This window comes from Oratosquilla oratoria, chromosome 37 (assembly GCF_046742065.1).
Source record: "Oratosquilla oratoria isolate Oo_2021 chromosome 37, ASM4674206v1, whole genome shotgun sequence".
NCBI classification, from domain to species: domain Eukaryota; kingdom Metazoa; phylum Arthropoda; class Malacostraca; order Stomatopoda; family Squillidae; genus Oratosquilla; species Oratosquilla oratoria.
In genome coordinates, this window is record NC_134813.1 from 4,390,352 (window position 1) to 4,409,909 (window position 19,558).

At 37.4% G+C, this 19,558-nt stretch overlaps 2 protein-coding genes across 3 annotated transcripts in view; one reads left to right on the top strand and one right to left on the bottom strand.

The window, feature by feature from the left end:
* The window catches only part of LOC143019509 (uncharacterized), a 99,775-nt gene extending 96,344 nt beyond the window's left edge, over positions 1-3,431 (top strand). Inside the window, exon 4 of the mRNA XM_076175187.1 lies at positions 2,612-3,431. Coding sequence (XP_076031302.1) covers positions 2,612-3,193 — 582 coding nt within the window. The 3' untranslated portion in view covers positions 3,194-3,431. The remainder of the gene's footprint in view (positions 1-2,611) is intronic.
* LOC143019507 (brefeldin A-inhibited guanine nucleotide-exchange protein 3) overlaps positions 1-19,558 on the bottom strand; it is a 659,822-nt gene that overhangs the window by 83,095 nt on the left and 557,169 nt on the right. The window contains exon 37 of one of the 2 annotated variants that reach the window (XM_076175181.1): positions 13,090-13,226. The exons of the other annotated variant lie outside the window; for it this stretch is intronic. The gene's annotated coding sequence lies outside the window, so the exon portion shown is untranslated. Of the gene's footprint in view, positions 1-13,089; positions 13,227-19,558 lie in introns of those variants that run through there. 2 annotated transcript variants of the gene reach the window in all.

Sequence of the window (19,558 nt, forward strand, 5' to 3'; positions counted from 1 at the left end):
AAGAAGAGAAAGAGGCGATTTGATAACCATCTATAGAATTATGAAAGGGATGGAAATCCTTGACAGGGATGGTCTACTTAAATGGGACAGAAGAAATACAAGTGGACACATGAAGAAACTTAAGAAGGACAGTTACAGAAGAGATCTGAGAAAGAACAGCTTTCCACACAAGAGTAATAGATACATGGAATAAATTGAAAGAGAAAACAGTGAGTAGCTAAAACTATACATGACTTTAAGAAAGAACTGGATGCAGAAAGATACAACTATGGGTCTTTATCAGCATAGCTCTTCTCCCACAAAATACAACTAGGTTAATACAACTAGGTAAATGCAAGGGAGGTAACCTAGGTCAAAGGGATAAATCCACTCCCACCCATTTCATCCCCACATACTCCACTCCCATTCACCACCCCTCCTTTCTTCTTTTCTTGGCTCCTCCTGGATGATGGGTCATCCCTGCATCTCGCCCCTTGCCCTGGGTCAGAAGCAATGTACCAAGACACAGCACATCCACAGCAAGGCTGCTTTATTTAATCACCCCCCCCCCTCTCATGCAGAAAAAGAGAAGACAGGAAGAAATCCCTTCGGGCTGTGTCAAAATATTCACACATACTCCCTCAACCCCCATCCCTCACCCACATCCTTCCATGCATCACAGCATCATCCATACACAACCATTCTCTATGCATCCCTATCTTCTGTCTTCTCCCTTCCTCAACAGACATTCACCTCTTTCCCAATGCCCCTTTTACCCCATCCAACCATCTCATCCTTGATCACCCCCTCATGTTCACTCCTTTCACCTCTGCCTTCCACACCTCTTTACTAATCTTTCTTCACTCATTCTTTCCATGTGTCCAAACCATCCCAATACTCTTTCATCAACCCTATCTCCCAACTCCCTTTCCACCCTTGCTCTCCTCTTCACTTCCTTGTTTCTCACTCTATCCAGCCTAGTGATACCATACCTCTCGGGCATTTCATCTCAAACACATTTAAACTCTTCCTCTTTTATATTCCATGTTTCTGCCCCACACAGCGCTGTTGGCACAATCATTCCTTCATACAATCTCTTCTTAGCATCCATTACAAATGTCTATTTCTTATAACACTTTTTAATCCCCCCCAGGGCATTTACTTGCTTCTCTGTCTACATTCTTCCTCCCCCACTCCTCTCTGGCCACATTTGCATACAAGTATCTAAAGCTATCCACTTCCAGTCTCTCTTTCTTAATACTTCCAATTTGCTGCCATCCTCTCCTCTTGTACATCTCATCACTTTACTTTTACCCACATTTATCTTCAACTTCTTTCTTTAGCACACCTTCCCAAACGTTGTCACTAACTTCCTTAATCCCTCCTCTGATCCCACTACAAGCACACTGTCATCATCATACATTTTCTTTAACCATCTCTTCAATCCCTGGTCCAGTACCCTTGCACTTACCTCTCACACCACCCCATCCATGTACAAATTAAACAGCCAAGGTGACATAACACACCCCTGGTGAAGTCCCACATTTACCTCAAACCACTCACTCTCTCCATTTCTAATTCTAACAAAGGCTCTACTGCTCTTGTAAAAGCTCTTGACTGCTCTTAACAGCTTTCCTCTTATCCCATATATCTGCAATACCTCCCACAAGTGAATGTCACAATTAATCAGTACTCTACTCAGTCTGGGATCCCTGTCCTAGGCAAGAAAAATTGTCTATTAGTTGCCCCAACCAGATATGTAGTCTGCCATGGTATTCATCCAGTGTCCCAGTTAGCTGCATGCTCACATCTCTGGAGATACATCTACAGCCACCAAATTGGCCCTCAAATCACTCTGGGAAAAGATTTTGAGTTGTCTAGGGGGGACAAATCAGAAGAGGGATAAGAATTTGTTCACCAATTGCATTACACAGAAAATAAAAGTACTTTGAAAATGTTTGCTGCACATTAGTGAAACAAGTTCAACTGTATTTGATTAAAAGTTACCTTTTGGTTCATGGATACAACATACATAAATATATTTAGGTGAGCAATGTAAGGAAATGTAAGTATGCCCTAATAGTAATAGAAAAGTTTTTTCTTCATATATTATATTGAAGCATATTACACAATTACAAAAAGATTAACACTATACACCTAGGTCTTTTAATCCAACACTCACCAACTGCCACTTATTCTGACATTTGGGCCCTAGACAAAACCCACTTTGGGAATTGGTGGTATTTTACGGCCTGGGCCAATTGCCAAAGTAGGTTTATGTCCTGGGCCCGAATGTCTGCATAAGTGGTGGTCGGAGAGTGTTGGGGGAATTGGTGGTATTTTATGGCCTGGGGCAATTCCCAAAGTAGATTTATGTCCTGGGCCCGAATGTCTGCACAAGTGGTGGTTGGAGAGTGTTGGATTAAGTGAACTAGGTGTATTAACTGATATTCTGTACAACAGTTGAGCAAAATAATAAATTAGTTTACCATACAATGCTGAGGAAAGTATGCTTGTCCTAAAATATGTATCCACTTTGGATATGAAGTAAATGTACAGTAAAGGTATACTTTATCCAGCATAGCAACATTGTTTAAAGGCAAGCAATTATACAATTTGTTTTTCTTCACAGGTTTTGCAGAGTCATTTAGATGAACAGGATTTACTTTTCAAAGAAGAACCTGGTGATGACCAAGACTCTTTCCAGTGGGACAGTTCAAGCCACAACCCATTTGCTCCTGAAACAACACTTGAAGAGGGGTCAGAACCCATCCACCCTCTGCCTGTGACAGGTGACCCTGTTAAGAGTAACACCAGTGATCCCATTCCCTCTCCACATCATATTCCATTGAAAAGAAGATATTCAAGCCCAGGTGTGGTCAATTCAAACATTTTTAATTCGCCTGCTGCTCCTAGTGTAGAAATGTCAATATCAGGGCGGTCAAGAATGTGCTTTTGTCCTGACTTGCACAAAGAAATGGTGGAAATGGCAAGACTGGAGCATAAACTGAAGATGAAAATGATGGAGGAGGAACGGAGTCAGCGGGAACAAGAACATGAAGTTCGTATGGCTGTACTCAATTTAAGGAAGACTTTGCTATCCCGAAGAACAAAGAGATTAAAACCTAAACCAAAAGTAATGCCAAATGGAATCAGTGATTATAATACTGGAGATAGCAAAGAAGGAAGTGGAGAATTTGACAATATGATTTAAGAGTTAATGAAGAGTATCTTCTCTGTGGTAATATTTATAACATTCCAATACACATTTTTATAAGAGTGCAAGCAAATGGTCATGATATTTTAAGTATAGTAGGTACATATATTTTATGCATAATTACATAAATGATTTATGTCTCAGATGTTTAAAATATTTTTAACATTATTTACTAGCCATAGTTATACAACTTCTTTTAAGAATTCAAAGATGTAGGGTTATAATTAAAATACAAATATGATTATCATAATATTTTATTTTACTGATTCCATTTAGTGATAATAATTCCATTCAATGCTGAGGTAATATGACCTATGGTGAAAATTTATATATATATATATATATATATATATATATATATATATATATATATATATATATATATATATATATTAGATTATATATATATATATATATATATATATATATATATATAATGTATATATATATATATGTAGATATATATATATATATATATATATATGTATATATATATATATTTTTTTTTTCATGGATAATGTAATAAATAGCCTATTCATTAGGATTCAAAGAAGTCTGAACATCAGAAAAAGTAATTCTATATTCTATCAGCTCAATATCCCATTTTGCATATATATATATATATATATACATTATATATACTTTTTTTTATACCAAGACAGAATATGAATTAGATTTGATATCATGGTTGAAATACTAAATATCATCTAATATAACAATCACTTCAAACACATTCTTAGTATAATATTTTATCTCAACCCAGTCAATACAGTAGTGCAATGTAAAAATTTTGTTGCCGTAATTGCCATTCACCTTCGTTCCTATCACATAGGACATTTCTAGTTTGATCCCCACTGCCACTTGCCCTTGTCATATGGGTACAAATTACAAAGATGACTTCCATAAAAGTAGTATATTTTGAGTTAAAACTTGTCATCTTAATCATGTATGATTTTATGCAACTCGTGGATAGTGTTTACCTTCATTAGATGTGGAGTTTCATGCTAACCTTGTAACTATGTGGACCAGAGTTCAATCCCCAACAGTTATAAGTGACTACCACTTGCCCTGATTTGCTCTGCACATGGCAGACATGATTACTATAACTGTGGCTAAGCAAATTTATGCATAAGCTCCTTACTTTTTATCTGGTAAAATGATAAATGGGTGACAGATGGGAATATGAGTGTGTGAGGATGGGAGCATGCCTTGGATGTTGGATGGCTACCTCCCTTGTAAAGGGGAAGAAGCCTCTTGGTATATATATATATATATATATACCCTTGTAAAGGGGAAGAAGCCTCTTGGTGTATATATATATATATATATATATATATATATATATATATATATATATATATATATATATATATATATACAGTGGCGGCGAAAAGTTTGGGCGCAAAATTATAGGCGCCCCAACTTTCCCCTAAACTCAAAACATGCGAAAAATACAACTTTCCACCCAAACTTTTCGCTATTTTTCAATGCTAGCGTTTGTACCCGTATTTAGCCGAGACAATACACACTATTTGGCAACTCTGTTTAGGCGCACTCGATGTCACATGGAGTCACTTTCTAAACATCTCTCACAGAGAGTAGTCTTTTTTTTGCGGTGGTCTCTGTTTTTGTGCCTTGATATCTCCGTAATGGGAAGTGGTAAAGAACTGGAAAGAGACACAGTTGTTACAATCATAACCCTCTATAAGGAGGGTTATAAGTGTAAAGATATTGCTACTCGTGTGGGAATTGGAGTGCGTCAAGTGCAAAAGTGGACCAAGAAATTTCGAGACGAAGGAAGTGACATCATTCGTACTCCAAAGCATCGCTCTGGTCGGCCAAGGAAGATATCAAATCGTACTTCTACGGTTCTAACTGCCTCCTACGGTTATTAGGAGGCAGTTAGAACCGTAGAAGTACGATTTGATATCTTCCTTGGCCGACCAGAGCGATGCTTTGGAGTACGAATGATGTCACTTCCTTCGTCTCAAAATTTCTTGGTCCACTTTTGCACTTGACGCACTCCAATTCCCACACGAGTAGCAATATCTTTACACTTATAACCCTCCTTATAGAGGGTTATGATTGTAACAACTGTGTCTCTTTCCAGTTCTTTACCACTTCCCATTACGGAGATATCAAGGCACAAAAACAGAGACCACCGCAAATAAAAAGACTACTCTCTGTGAGAGATGTTTAGAAAGTGACTCCATGTGACATCGAGTGCACCTAAACAGAGTTGCCAAATAGTGTGTATTGTCTCGGCTAAATACGGATACAAACGCTAGCATTGAAAAATAGCGAAAAGTTTGGGTGGAAAGATGTATTTTTCGCATGTTTTGAGTTTAGGGGAAAGTTGGGGCGCCTATAATTTTGCGCCCAAACTTTTCGCCGCCACTGTATATATATATATATATATATATATATATATATATATATATATATATTTATATATATATATATATATATATATATATATATATATATATATATATAAAACCCAGCCTTGTAGATTCATGTCTAGGTTTGGATTAGTAATCATCCTGAGTCAATGCACAGGGAAGCAAGACCACAGGGTTAGAGTGTCACTACTTACAGCGGAGGTTGAGGTGACAGCAATTCAAACCCTATCACCAGCAACATGGACCAAGGGCAATATTCATTAAATTCCATGCTACAAAGTCCTCTGTAAAGGGCACAATGTTAAAGTGAATCAAATCATATACAAAAAAGGTTCTTCCCTCTTATATGAGAAATTGCCAGCTAAGGTATGCATATATCCTATATCAATTTGTTTTCTTATCACCCTGCCCAATGCCTGAGTGAAAAGCAATGCAGCAAAACATAGCAGGGACTAACAGCCAAAGCTGGTTTACTCTATCCAAACCCATCTCCTAGTCCACTCCTCATGAGTAATTAGAGAAGATGAGGAGAAATCTCTTTAGGCAATAACCAGCACCTCCTTGAAGACATCATACCAAAAAGTTAAAATCATTGACCTATGAGGTGTTAAAGGAGAAATTTAAGGATGGGAACAGAAAGGAGGGCCAGTATACATTAATAGTGATCATCATACTTTTTTGAGAGGAGATTAATCTCTAGTCATAACAGAATGCTGTATGCCTCTGGTCTGTAGGGATGCCACAAAATATCCTAAAGTATTGATTGCATAAGACTTGAGCATTCAATACCCCATACAGGGTAGACCAAGACCAAGGTCCAGGCATCAGGGGGCTATCTGGATGATACAGTTCAGTTTGTCTCATATGTGGTGAGCTTCACATACCTTGTTAGTGTAACGCATGAAAATGGTGAGTAAAGTCTGAATCTAAAGTACTGGCATAGTCCTTGATGTGTATTTCTTCAATCAGTCTAGTGTATGTGATGTTAATAGATATGCAGGAGGACTAAGATCTGAATTTTCAAGTTGCTTGGGTGAATGCTGAAGGACTGGCATAGTCCTTGATGTTATGGATTTGCTCAATCAGTGTACTGTATATAACATTAATAGGTATGCAGGACTAAGATCTGAATCTTCAGGTTGTTTGGGTGAATACTGACTAGTGATCTCAACATCTTTAATACCAAATGCCTTCAAGGAATTAATTATGGATACTAGTGATATGACTGTATCAAACCAGCAACTACTTTCTGATCCTTAGTCAAGGCCTGTTACAAGGATAAATCATGAAATGACGACTCTGGCTATATAGATATGTGGCATGCTTACCTGATGTTGACACTATTATCTACACAAGAGACAACCCTCTGGAGATGCCCACAGAACCCATGGGTAGGGCAAGTTGACAATTCTGCTAAGAGCTATTTGGAATGGGAAAAGTGGCTGTATGGGGTCTTGCTCAGGAGAATTTTGGGGAGTGATACTGGTATGTGAGTGGAGTGATACAACCAGCTCATGCTCCCCATTGGTGTTCACCCCTCAGTTGAATAAAACTCATTATAATACACTACTGTATTGAAGGAGCTAATGCAATGCACTTACAAAATTTCCTATTTTCACTGTAGATGCAATATCCTGATTATGCCCTTATTTTTTCAATAGAGTATTATCTTTCAGAATAAAAACAGGAGTTATAGGTATGCAAGGATTCTGCACCATGAGTTGTAAATTTGAGCCTGATACTGAAAGCAGAGCTACAAAGAGAAAAACAGTCATTTAGATACCCTGATACGGGAAAGCATTATAATTTACATATTTTCACAAGCTTGAACCCTTCAATCAACTGACATACTCTAGAACTTGTTTTCTGGCTAATGTCAAGTGATTATGTTCTACTGTGTTCCACTACAGCAAATCCAGGACTGCAGAGGTTAACACTCATATTTAATGCCTTAAACCTGGACATTACATTTTGTTCAGTGTCACCAGACCATCTTATTACTTTGATGGATACCCAAACTGATAACAATTCTGTTACATATCAAGCCAGGTTATAACTTTTATTACCTACCTTATAATGAATGTTTCACTTGTTTCACTACCAATGCAACTGTATCAGATGATTTTATGCTTTAACCAATCTTGCAATAAATTTGCTTCAACACCAATGTTAACTGCAGCTATACCAGAATTTCATGAGATGAAATGGTGTAACTGTTATACCAGCTCTGTTACATCTAATTTTCAAGCTTAAATCAACAAACTGTGAACTCAAAAGAACATTACCAAGACAGTAGCTTGTTTTATAAAGGACAAACACACTACATACACATACATACTCTCTTCACAAGAGAGAAAATACAAAATTGGGACAAAGATAATAAGCAATCTCCCCACATGAGTGAGTTTACAACACAAAAAGAAATATCGAACACCTATCAAAACTTGACGTCAGAAAATCACATGGCCTGGATGGTATTGCAAATTGGATTCTAAAGGAATGCAAAGAACTAACAGACAAAATACACAACATAATGAATAGCTCACTCAAAGAAGGAAAGATACCTAAAGACTGGAAAAATGCTAACATTGTACTACCAATATATAAAGGAGGAAACAAGGAAGAACCCACCAACTATAGGCCAGTATTACTAACAAGCACTATAGCCAAAATTTGTGAGAAAACCATCAAGAATAGATGGGTAAAACATCTGGAAGGCAACAACATAATAAACCCAAGACAATATGTGCAAAAACTGGGCCCACCTCACTTGTACAACACTTGCTGACACAAACCAATACACAAGCACTTGGACATGTTCTACCTGCCCTCCAGTAACCCCACTCCCACCTCCCCAACCACAGCCAGTACCCTTACCCACTCCCAATTTCCCTTAGCTCTTATCCCCAATCAGTACTCCCCTTCCTTTGTCCCCAATCTCTCCTTTCCCCCCCTCTAACCCAGATCCTATACCTTCCCCATTAACACCCCAACCTCAACCCCAAACGGCAACATACAACACATACAGAACACACAACATCAACATATTACAACACAACATTGACGGTAGTAACATGAAAAAACATGAACTCAAACACTTTCTTAAACAACACAACATACACATTGCAATTATACAAGAAACAAAACTAAGACACTCACACAAAACACCATCATTTCATAATTACACCACCATCAGACAAGACCGAACCGACAGCAATGGCGGTGGACTCATCACCCTGATCCACCACTCCATCTGTTTTGTGGACACAAGTGCCACAACCAAAATTCTCCTCCCTACCACAGATAACACTACAGATATCCAATCCATTCGAATCCACACAGGCAACAAATCAACACTGACAATAGTTAACATATACATTCCCCCCTAATCATCCCCCACAGTTCCAAACACCTTCAGGCCTCAATTTAGCCAACTAGCCTCAATCCCCAACCTGATCATGGGTGGTGACTTCAACGCCAAGTCGTCTGCCTGGTATGTCGACAACCCTGACACAGACAGAGGTCTTGATATACAGACTCAGTTTGACTCATTGACTATCATGAACAACACACATAATCATACACATATCCCACACCAAGCCCTATACACTCCCTCCTCTCCTGATATCACCTTCTGCTCCCCCTGCCTAACCCCAACAACATCATGGAGAGTGGTCGGAACCCTTGGTTCTGACCACCTTCCAATCATCACCACCACCAAAACAAGATGCACCCCAGTTGGCCACAGACACATACACCAATTACAAGAGAGCTAACTGGGAAGCTTTTACTGAAGAGACAGAACAACATTTTGAAACACTTAACAGTACTTCAATCACAAACATAAACAATGCTGTGCACACTTTTAATACAATCATACAAAATGCAGACAAGAGATACATCCCTAGAGGCAACAGAAAATCACACAACCCCAACTTCACACCAGAAATCCAAGGCCTCATCAGACAACGAGACACACTTAAACACAATACCCCCACACCTATCCCTCAAAACATAGCAGACCAAATACAAACACTAAACACTGTGATTGCCAATAAAATACACGAACAAAAAACACAAAATTGGCAAAACTTGATCAATTCACTTGATCACAAAACAAACACCAGCAAATTGTACAAAACACTCGACAGCATTACACTATCCAACAGTAACACTACACGCTCTCACGCAGCAATAATCACAACAACAGACAATCTACCCTCAAACAGACAACAAGCAAACACATTCATAAATAATTTTGCACAGACAAGCCATCTCACTTCTCACCCTGACGACCGACGCACTATTCGACATAAGAAAGACTTTCCCACAGAGTCAGACTATACACCCTTCATAGACAGTCAGACAAAACACATAATACATAATCTCAAGCACTCATCTGCCTGTGGCCCTGATAACATAAGTAACATCCACCTAAAACACATTGGACCACAAGGTATACACACACTCACAAACATTGCAAACTACAGCTATTCACACAACACTATACCCGACATCTGGAAGCATGGTAGAATAATCACCATTCCAAAACCGAACAAAGACCCAACAATCCCAACATCGCACCACCCAATCACACTTCTCTGCACCCCCTCTAAAGTCACTGAATGCCTAATACTTAAACTTGTCACACCACATATTCCCCTTGCTGACTCACAACACGGTTTTAGGCCACAACACTCCACAAACACTCCTGATAAACGTCACACAAAGAATTTTAGATGGCATCAATTCAGATAGGCCCCACCACAGAACACTTCTTATAACATTAGACATTAGTAAAGCTTTTGATGCTATCCCCCGCCACAACCTAACAAATAAAATATATAACACAGACATGCACAATAACACCAAAAGATGGCTGGCCAATTATCTGGCAGGTAGGAATGCTTATGTGTCATATAATGGCCAATCATCGCACATCAGAAACATTAAGAATGGAGTACCACAGGGCTCTGTTCTATCCCCCACACTCTTTAATCTATACATGCATGACTTACCCACACCAGACACCTCAGAAATACAAATCTCTTCCTACGCACACAACATAACAATCACATGCACACATTGTAACACAGAGAAAGCTGCAGAAATAATCCAGCCATACCTTGATACACTCAACACATGGTTCATCACAGACTCAAAATAGCTCCAACCAAATCTACAGCAACACTTCTCACCAACTGGACAATAGAACACAAATACATACCTCATCTCTACATCAACAACACTCTAATACCACACACAAACACACCGAAAATTCTTGGTGTAACATACGATACATCCATGTCTTTCAAACAACACATCACAAACATAAAAAACAAATGCACACCTAGACTTAACACACTTAAGTCAATCGCTGGAACAACATTTGGACAAAACAAAGAAACTAATACAACAATACACAAACAATGCATACGCTCAGTGATGAATTATTCGAGTCCTGCATGGGCTCCTAATCTCAGTGAGACACACCACAACACCCTTCAAATCATACAAAACAAAGCCCTAAAAACAATTACAGGCTGCACAAATACAACACCTACAGACCATTTACACCATGAAACAAAAGTCCTCAAAATCAAGGACCACCTCGACATGAGAGGCACACGAACACTTGCCGCAGCCACCACAAACACATCACACCTGCTACACTACTCTCTCAGTGTCTAGTTTGCTTTTAAACTCGTGAATGGCGCAAAAACCATTCACGAGTTTAAAAGCAAACTAGACACTGAGAGATACAATGGCGGGACAACACGAGCATAGCTCCCCTTCCCGCAAAATACAACTAGGTAAATACAACTAGGTAAAATACTACATAGCAGAACACCCACACACACCAAGAAACATTAAAACAACACCCAAAGACCTGTATCACACACAGATACTCTCTTCTCTTCCTCCACAACCACCAAATACCAGCCTCCGGAAACATATTCATAATCATATCACTCACCGCTCCATTAACACACTGCTGCATGCCAGACCCCCTGATATCCACCCTTCTGAATCCTCTCTCCCATGAAAGGACAGAGTCCACTTGGCCAGACTGCGGTGCGGCCACCACCCAGCACTTCTAAGCTACCAGAAGAGGCTGGATGACCGCATTGTGATCAGCTGCCCAGGATGTAACACTTCACCCCATACCATACAACACATAATGGAAGACTGCATTATACACAATCATGCACGCAAACAACATAACATACACTCTATAAAGGATTTGTGGGAAAACCCAGTTTCGGCTGTGGCATTCCTTGGGGAGACGGGACTGCTCAGACAGTCTAGGGAACGACAACAACAACCCAAGACAATTTGGGTTCAGACAAGGAAGAATCATGCACCACAAACTTAACCTCTTCACTCCGAGGCACATCACAAATCTGGCAGCATTAGCTGCCCGACGTGCGATGTTGCGTCATAATAATCGCATTATGAAAAATAAAGTCAGTGCTCAATCGTTCAGTCTCTTTCACCCGTGAATTTTGATAACCATAGAAAATATGATGAAGCCAGTTTAGAGAGAATGGAGGTTACATAGGTACGACTACAATAAATATAATCAAGACGCTGACATCAGCATCATCGTGTACCCACTTGCTCCTCATGACGCCTACGTAGGCGTCACCGTATGGAAGTGGTTAATATGCTTCTACTCAAGACTAATAGACATAGTGCAAGAAAGAAATGGATGGGCTGATTGTGCTTTCCTAGACTTGCAAAAAGCTTTTGACAAAGTACCACACAGAAAATTACTAAAAAAACTGGAACACATAGGAGGAATACAAGGGAACCTACTAAAATGGATGGAGGACTTCCTGACTGGTAGAAAGATGAGAGTAGTGCTCAGAGAAAAATATTCAGATTGGAAAGAGGTGATCAGTGGAGTACCACAAGAATCTGTATTGGCACCAATAATGTTTGATATTTATGTGAATGACATGGACAAGGTTGTATTTACCTAGTTGTAATATACGGGAGGGGAGCTATGCTCGTGGTGACCCGTCTTTGTATCTCTCCGCATCAAGTTTTATCTTAAAATCTTGTATAGTGTTTGCACATACTGTTTTGTTGTCTAATTTGTTCCATGTATTAATCGCTCTGTGTGGGAAACTGTTCCTTTTCAAGTTTTTTCTATAACTATCTTTTTTCAGTTTTTTTCCGTGTCCTCTCATTTTATCGTTGTCCCACACTAACAGGTCATTCCTGTCTAAAACTTCCATTCATTTCATTATTCTGTAGATAGTCAGCAAATCTCCTCTTTCTCTTCTTTGTTCCAGAGTTGGTTGGTTCAGTTTGTATAGTCTTTGCTCATATGTTAGTTCGGCGAGAGTCGGTGCTAGTTTGGTTGTCGCTCTTTGTAATCTTTCTAGTTTCTTAATATTCTTTTTGGTACTGGGTGTCCATAGTGATGCTGCGTACTCAAGTTTTGGTCTTTATCATTTCTTCATCCATATAAGTAAATGCCACTTTGATTGACCTCAATAAATTGTAGGTTTCTCCGAATATTTTATTTATATGCTTATCAGGTTTCATGTCCTTTCCAATCATCACTCCAAGATCTTTTTCAGAAATGTTACATGAGCTTCTTTGCAGATGACGCCAAACTGTTAAGGAAAGTAGAAACTGATAAGGCCTGTGAAACACTGCAGGAAGACCTGAATAAGGTATGGAACTGGAGTCAGAAATGGGAAGTGGACTTTAATACTAAGTGTAGCATAATGGAGTTTGGAAAAAGCAAAAACAGAATATCACGAAAATATACAATTGGAACCAAGGAGGTAAAGAAGGCAGGATCTGAAAAAGATTTTGGGGGTAATTATCACAAATGACTTGTCCTATGATAAACAGATTAACAAAATTGTCGGGGAGGCTTATAACTTGCTAAGATCAATAAAAGTGGCATTTGCATACTTGGACGAAGATAGGATAAAAAAAATATTGGTTACATTGATAAGGCCTAGACTAGAGTATGCGGTGACATTGTGGTCACCCAGTACCAAAAAGAATATAAAGAAAATAGAATCCAGAGAGCAGCAACAAAAATGGCACCTGCACTTGCAAACCTATCATATGAGGAGAGATTGGCTAAGCTGGAGTTACTGACGCTGGAGCAAAGAAGAGAGGTGACCTACTGACCATCTACAGAATCATGAAAGGCACAGAGATACTTGATAGAGAGGACCTACACTGGGACAAGAGAAACAGAAGAGGACATGGAAAGAAAATAAAAAAACATAACTATGGAAGAGAATGAAGAAAAATAGTTTTCCACATAGAGTAGTGGACACTTGGAACAAACTGGATAATGAAATAGTATGCGCAAAAACCATTCATGAGTTTAAAAGCAAACTAGACACTGCGAGATACAAAGGTGGGACACCACGAGCATAGCTCCCCTTCCCGTAAAATACAACTAGGTAAATACAGTCGTCATTTGTTGTAGTGACAACACACATAATTTGGTGTTCCTGAGAAATACGTGAATTACGGAACGTCACAACAGTGCTACAATTATAGAATACCTAGAGTGTAATATATGGGAGGGGGAGTGCTCATGAATACCCAAAATGGTTAAATCATAATGTAAAAAGTGCAAAATTGAAGTAAAATGAAGGAAATTGTTGATGGGTCAGAGGGGCCCCAAGATGGCCGTTCGTTATGTTCAAATGTAAACAGATACACAGAGTTGGCTACCGGTGTAATGAAACAATATATAAATCTAGATTTTAGATCACCAAGAGGTACCAAAAAGTTTCTGGATTCAGTGGGTACAAAAGAAGACTCTTTAGTAGAATTATAGACAGAGAGGGATATGAGAAATATGAATGATTCATGGAAGCAAGAAACAATCAAACTATGGAAGACTAATAAAGATTTAAACAAGGAAGTGACTCATTTAAAAAAATAAACAATCAAATTAAAGAATTGTCCGAGTTGAAAGGTGAAAAAAAAATATATATATATATATATATAAAATAATGAAAACACAAATAATGAGACCATAAGGAAAGAAGTAGAGGAAAAAATTAAGGCAATGACCATGGAAGTGGGATAAACATAGGATAAAATGAATTACAGCAACTCGGGAATGATTGGAAAAAAGACAAGGAAGAAGATAAGGTAATTTTCAAAGAAATAGTTCATCAACAGATGCAGGAGAAGGCCAAAGATGCAGTTATCAAGGTAATTAAACAAAAAGAAAACCTAGTAAGAGATAGGGAAGACAAAAAAAAAAAAAAAAAAAGTATAGTACTGTAATTTATAGTCTAAAGGAAAACATAACCAAAATTGGTTCCTGAGAGAAAATGATAACAAAGAATTGCCAAGAAATATTCTAAAAGTAGTACAGGATAATGAGCAAGAAATAGAGAAGGAAATAGAGGGAGTGCACAAAATGGTTATGTAGAAGGAAAGAATTAACCACCAAAGATAGGACATAAATGGCAGTGGAAGAAATCTTAGCAAGAACATAAAATTAGCAAAAAGTGAACATTATAAAAACATATGGACAAAAAGAAATATGAATGATGAGGAAAGGGAAAAAATTAGAAATTAAGAAATGAGGCTTTAAAAAAAAAAAAAAAAAAAAAAAAAAGAGAGAAGAGAGCAGAGATTGAGATAATGCAGTTCTATTGGAGAGTGTTAGATATGAGACTGAAAAAAATTGTACACTCAAGGGGGGAATGAAAGGTTCAGAGAATGAGATGTAGAAAATTAAAATCAGCGTATACCAACATAAATGGATTGATCTCAGGATTGAAAGAACTTAACGATAACCTGTCAGAAGCAAAACCAGACATAATGAGAATTGTGGAGACAAAATTAAGAGGTCCACTAGTACCAGTGTTCGACAGGGATTATAATCACTGGGTTAGAAATAGGGAGGAGAAACAAAGTGGAGTCATGTTCCTGGTTAAGAAAAACCTAAATGTGACAAAAGTTATATATGGAAAGAACTGGGTAGATCATCACAATAAAAGTTGAAGACAATGACAGGAAAAGCAGAAAATTTGCAGTGATTTATGTGCCCCCAAAAACAGGGTCTTGGAGAAAGATTACTTCAAAATGTTAGATATGAAATCTTATTTAAATGAGATGCTGAAGGATGGAAGTAATGCAGTACTCATGGGTGACTTTAATTACAAAAAAAAAATGTTGGAAAGAGATGACAGTGAAAGGTGGAGAGGATCAATGGGGAAATATATTATTCGACATGACTATGGAACATACAATGATGCAATGAGTAAAGGAAATCACTAGATTTAGAAATAATGAAGAACCATCAAGACTAGATTTATTATTTAGAACCTGAAATAGTAGACAAAATTGAATACAAGACACCAATTGCGAAGTGACCACATACTATTCTTAAAGTGAGCTGGGAAAACTTCTACAAAGAAGAAACACAAGTGGAAGAAAAATGGATGATTCCGATGAAGATCTATAAAGGAGCAGATAAATATGTCCCAAAGGAAAAACAGGAAAACATGTACATGAAGTGCTGGTTTAATAGAAGGTGCAGCAAAGCAAAAGGTAAAGAGACAAAGCTTGGAAGAGATGGAGAAAAGACAGAAAACCTAGAAAGTAGCAATTATATGTTAATCAAAGGAACAAATATGTAAAAATACTCAGGAAAGAAAAATGTAACTATGAGAAAGACATAATGGAAAAATGTAAGGATCAGCCAAAGCTATTCTATATGTAAATGGGAAACTAACAAACAAACAGGAAATAGTAAAACTACCTCCAAAAGGACACAGAATACACAGAAGCTACCAAAATGGCTGAAGTTATGTGCAAACACTTCAAGTCAGTTTTCACTAGAGAAAAAATATATTGGGTTGAAGGGAGAGAAGTGAAATCCCCCACATGAAGGAAATAATAGTAACACGGAAAGAAATAATGGATCAAATAACAAACCTCAATGTCAGGAAATTGCACAGCCCAGATGGAATAGCAAATTGGATATTAAAAGAATGTAAAGAAGAACTAGCAGACAAAATATACAACATAATAAATTGCTCGCTCAAAGAAGGAAAAATGCCAGAAGACTGGAAAAATGCTGATATTGTATCAATTTACAGAGGATGAAATAAGGAAGACCCAACAAATTATAGACTGGATTCCCTTACAAGCACAGTAGCTAAAATATGTGAAAAAAGTTATAAAAAGTAGATGGATAAAACATCTGGAGGATAATATATTGAATCTGAGACCATTTGGATTTAGACAGGGAAGATCATGTACCACTAATTTGATCTGCTTTTACTCAAGACTACTAGTTAGAATACAAGAAAGGGACGGATGGGCTGACTGTGCTTTCCTAGATCTACAAAAAGCTTTTGATAAAGTCCCTCACAAAAAAAAAAAAACTATTAAGAAAACTGGAAACCATACAAGAGATACAAGGCAAACTATTGAAATGTATGGAGGAATTTTTGCATTAAAAAAAAAAAAAAAAAAAAAAAAAAAATGAGGGTAGTAATCAGAAATAAGACTTTTACTTGGGAAGAAGTAATTAGTGGAGTTCTAAAAGGATCAGTATTGGCTCCAATAATGTTTACTATTTATGTGAATGACATGGACAAGGGTGTGGAATATTACATGAGCTTCTTTGCAGATGATTAAAAATTGTTAGAGTACTGAAACAGACTGTGACTCACTATGAAGAGATCTGAACAGGATTTGGGAATGGAGTCAGAAGTGGGAAGTGGAATTCAACATAAAAAAATGTATAATAGAATTTGGAAAAAGTGAAAAAGGATATCAGGACGATATAAAATTGGTGTAAAAGAAGTAAAGAAAGAGGGATCTGAAAAAGACAGGGAATGATCATCACAAAAGATATGTCCCCTGATAAACATAAAAACAAAATTGTCAGCAAAACCTACAACTTGCTAAGATCAATAAAAGTGGCTTTTACCTACTTGGATGAAGAAATGGTAAAGAAAATACTAGTCACATTGAAAAGGCCTATATTGGAGTATGCAGTGACACTATGGTCACCCAGTACAAAAAAAATATATATATAAAGAAGATTGAGAGAACCCAGGGAGCAACTACAAACATGGCCCCAGAACTATCAAAACTCATATGAAGAAAGATTGTTAAAATTGGAATTACCGACTGGAACAAAGAGAAAGAGGTGACTTGTTGACCATCTACAATATTATGAAAGGCATGGAAGTCCTTGATAGAGAAGACTTACTAAATTGGGATACGAGAAACACAAGCGTTCCAGACACCAAAGCGTACGGAAGTGGTTTCACAGCCGGCAATGAATGAAACCTTGTTGTTATTGTGCGTGATGGCTACTTGGGGTGACTGGTAAATGTGTATCTCCAGTTCAGTTTTTTTTTTCTTGTATAGTTTCTGGCAAAAATGGAAAAGGATAGTGATAATGAAGAAAGAACAATGAAAAGAGGATTAGACGTGACTACAGTTGAAAGTCCAAGAGGTGTGATACCCAAGCGGCTCTGTGCAATGGATACTCCAAGGAAAAATCCATGGTGGGAAGGTAATGTTTTTTCTGGTTTCCATAGAAATTCAAGTGAAATAGGAAGAAATCTTGATTAAACAAAGAAAGCAGGTACAGTAGTGCACTAAGAAATCGGGAAGTAAGCGAACTGATGGAAGAAATTATAGACCTGAAATTCGATTACCGAGCTGTGCATAAAGAACTGATTACATTACGAAAAAGCAATGAACAAACCATAAAAGAATTGAGTGACCTAAAAAGTGAAATAGACAGTCTAAAGAGAGAAAATGAAAAATTGAAAAATGAGGATAAAAATAAAAATGAGGAACTAAAAAAGGATATTAAAGAACAGTTGAAAGTAGTGACTGGTAAAGTACGGTAAAGTAGCAGAGTCAAAGAAACAGACCTAATTGAAATAAAAAATCAGTGGAGAAAAGGACAGGAAAATCAAGAAATATCTTTCAGAAAAATATTAAAGAGCAAATGGAAGAAAATACAAAATATACAGTTATAAAAGTAATAAAAGAAAAGGAAAACCTGGTGAGAGACACAGCTGACAAAGGAAAGTGCATTGTCATCCATGGCATACAAGAAAAACATGATATGTATAGATACCAAAAAGAAAAGGAGGAGAAGGAACTAGTCAAAGAAATTCTGAAAGAAATACAGGATGAAGATCAAGACCTAGTTAAAGAAATCGATGAAATTCACAGGATAGGTAAATACTCTAAAGATAAACATGATAAACCTTTAGAAATAAAACTAAGGACACAAATGATGGCAGAGGAAGTATTATCAAAAGTGGTCAAACTGGCAAATAGTGAGAAATTTAAAAATATAAGAATACAAAAGGAAATGATTGACGAAGCGCTTAGAATAGCAGCAAATGATAGGAAGGAAAAGAGAACAGAGTCGGAAAAAAACAAGTTGTTTTGGAGTGTGCTGGATTTGAGACTAAAAAAATTGTATATCAAGAAAATGGAAACCTAAATAAAAAAATAAAAGAAAACACGAAAATAAAAGTGGCATACACAAACATTGACAGTATGATCTCTGGGATAAACGAATTAAACGACTATCTAGAAACAGAAAAACCTGACATCATGGGCATAGTATAGACAAAATTGAAAGGACCGCTATTAACAAGCATAGTGGGACATGGTCTATATAACCATTGGGTGAAAAACAGAACTGAAAAGTGAGGAGGAGGTGTAATGATATTGACTAAAAAATGGCTAAATGTGACAAAGATTATTGAAGGTCAGGGCAATATGGAATTAATTATGATTAAAATTTACAACAAAAAGATGAAAAGCAGAAAAATTGTAGTAGTGTATGTACCACCAAAAACCCCTGCATGGTCAGATAGTGAACATTCCAAATTATTGGAAGAAACAATAAAGGTGCTAAACGAGGTACTGAAAGAAGGTGGAAACATAGTAATCATGGGCGATTTTA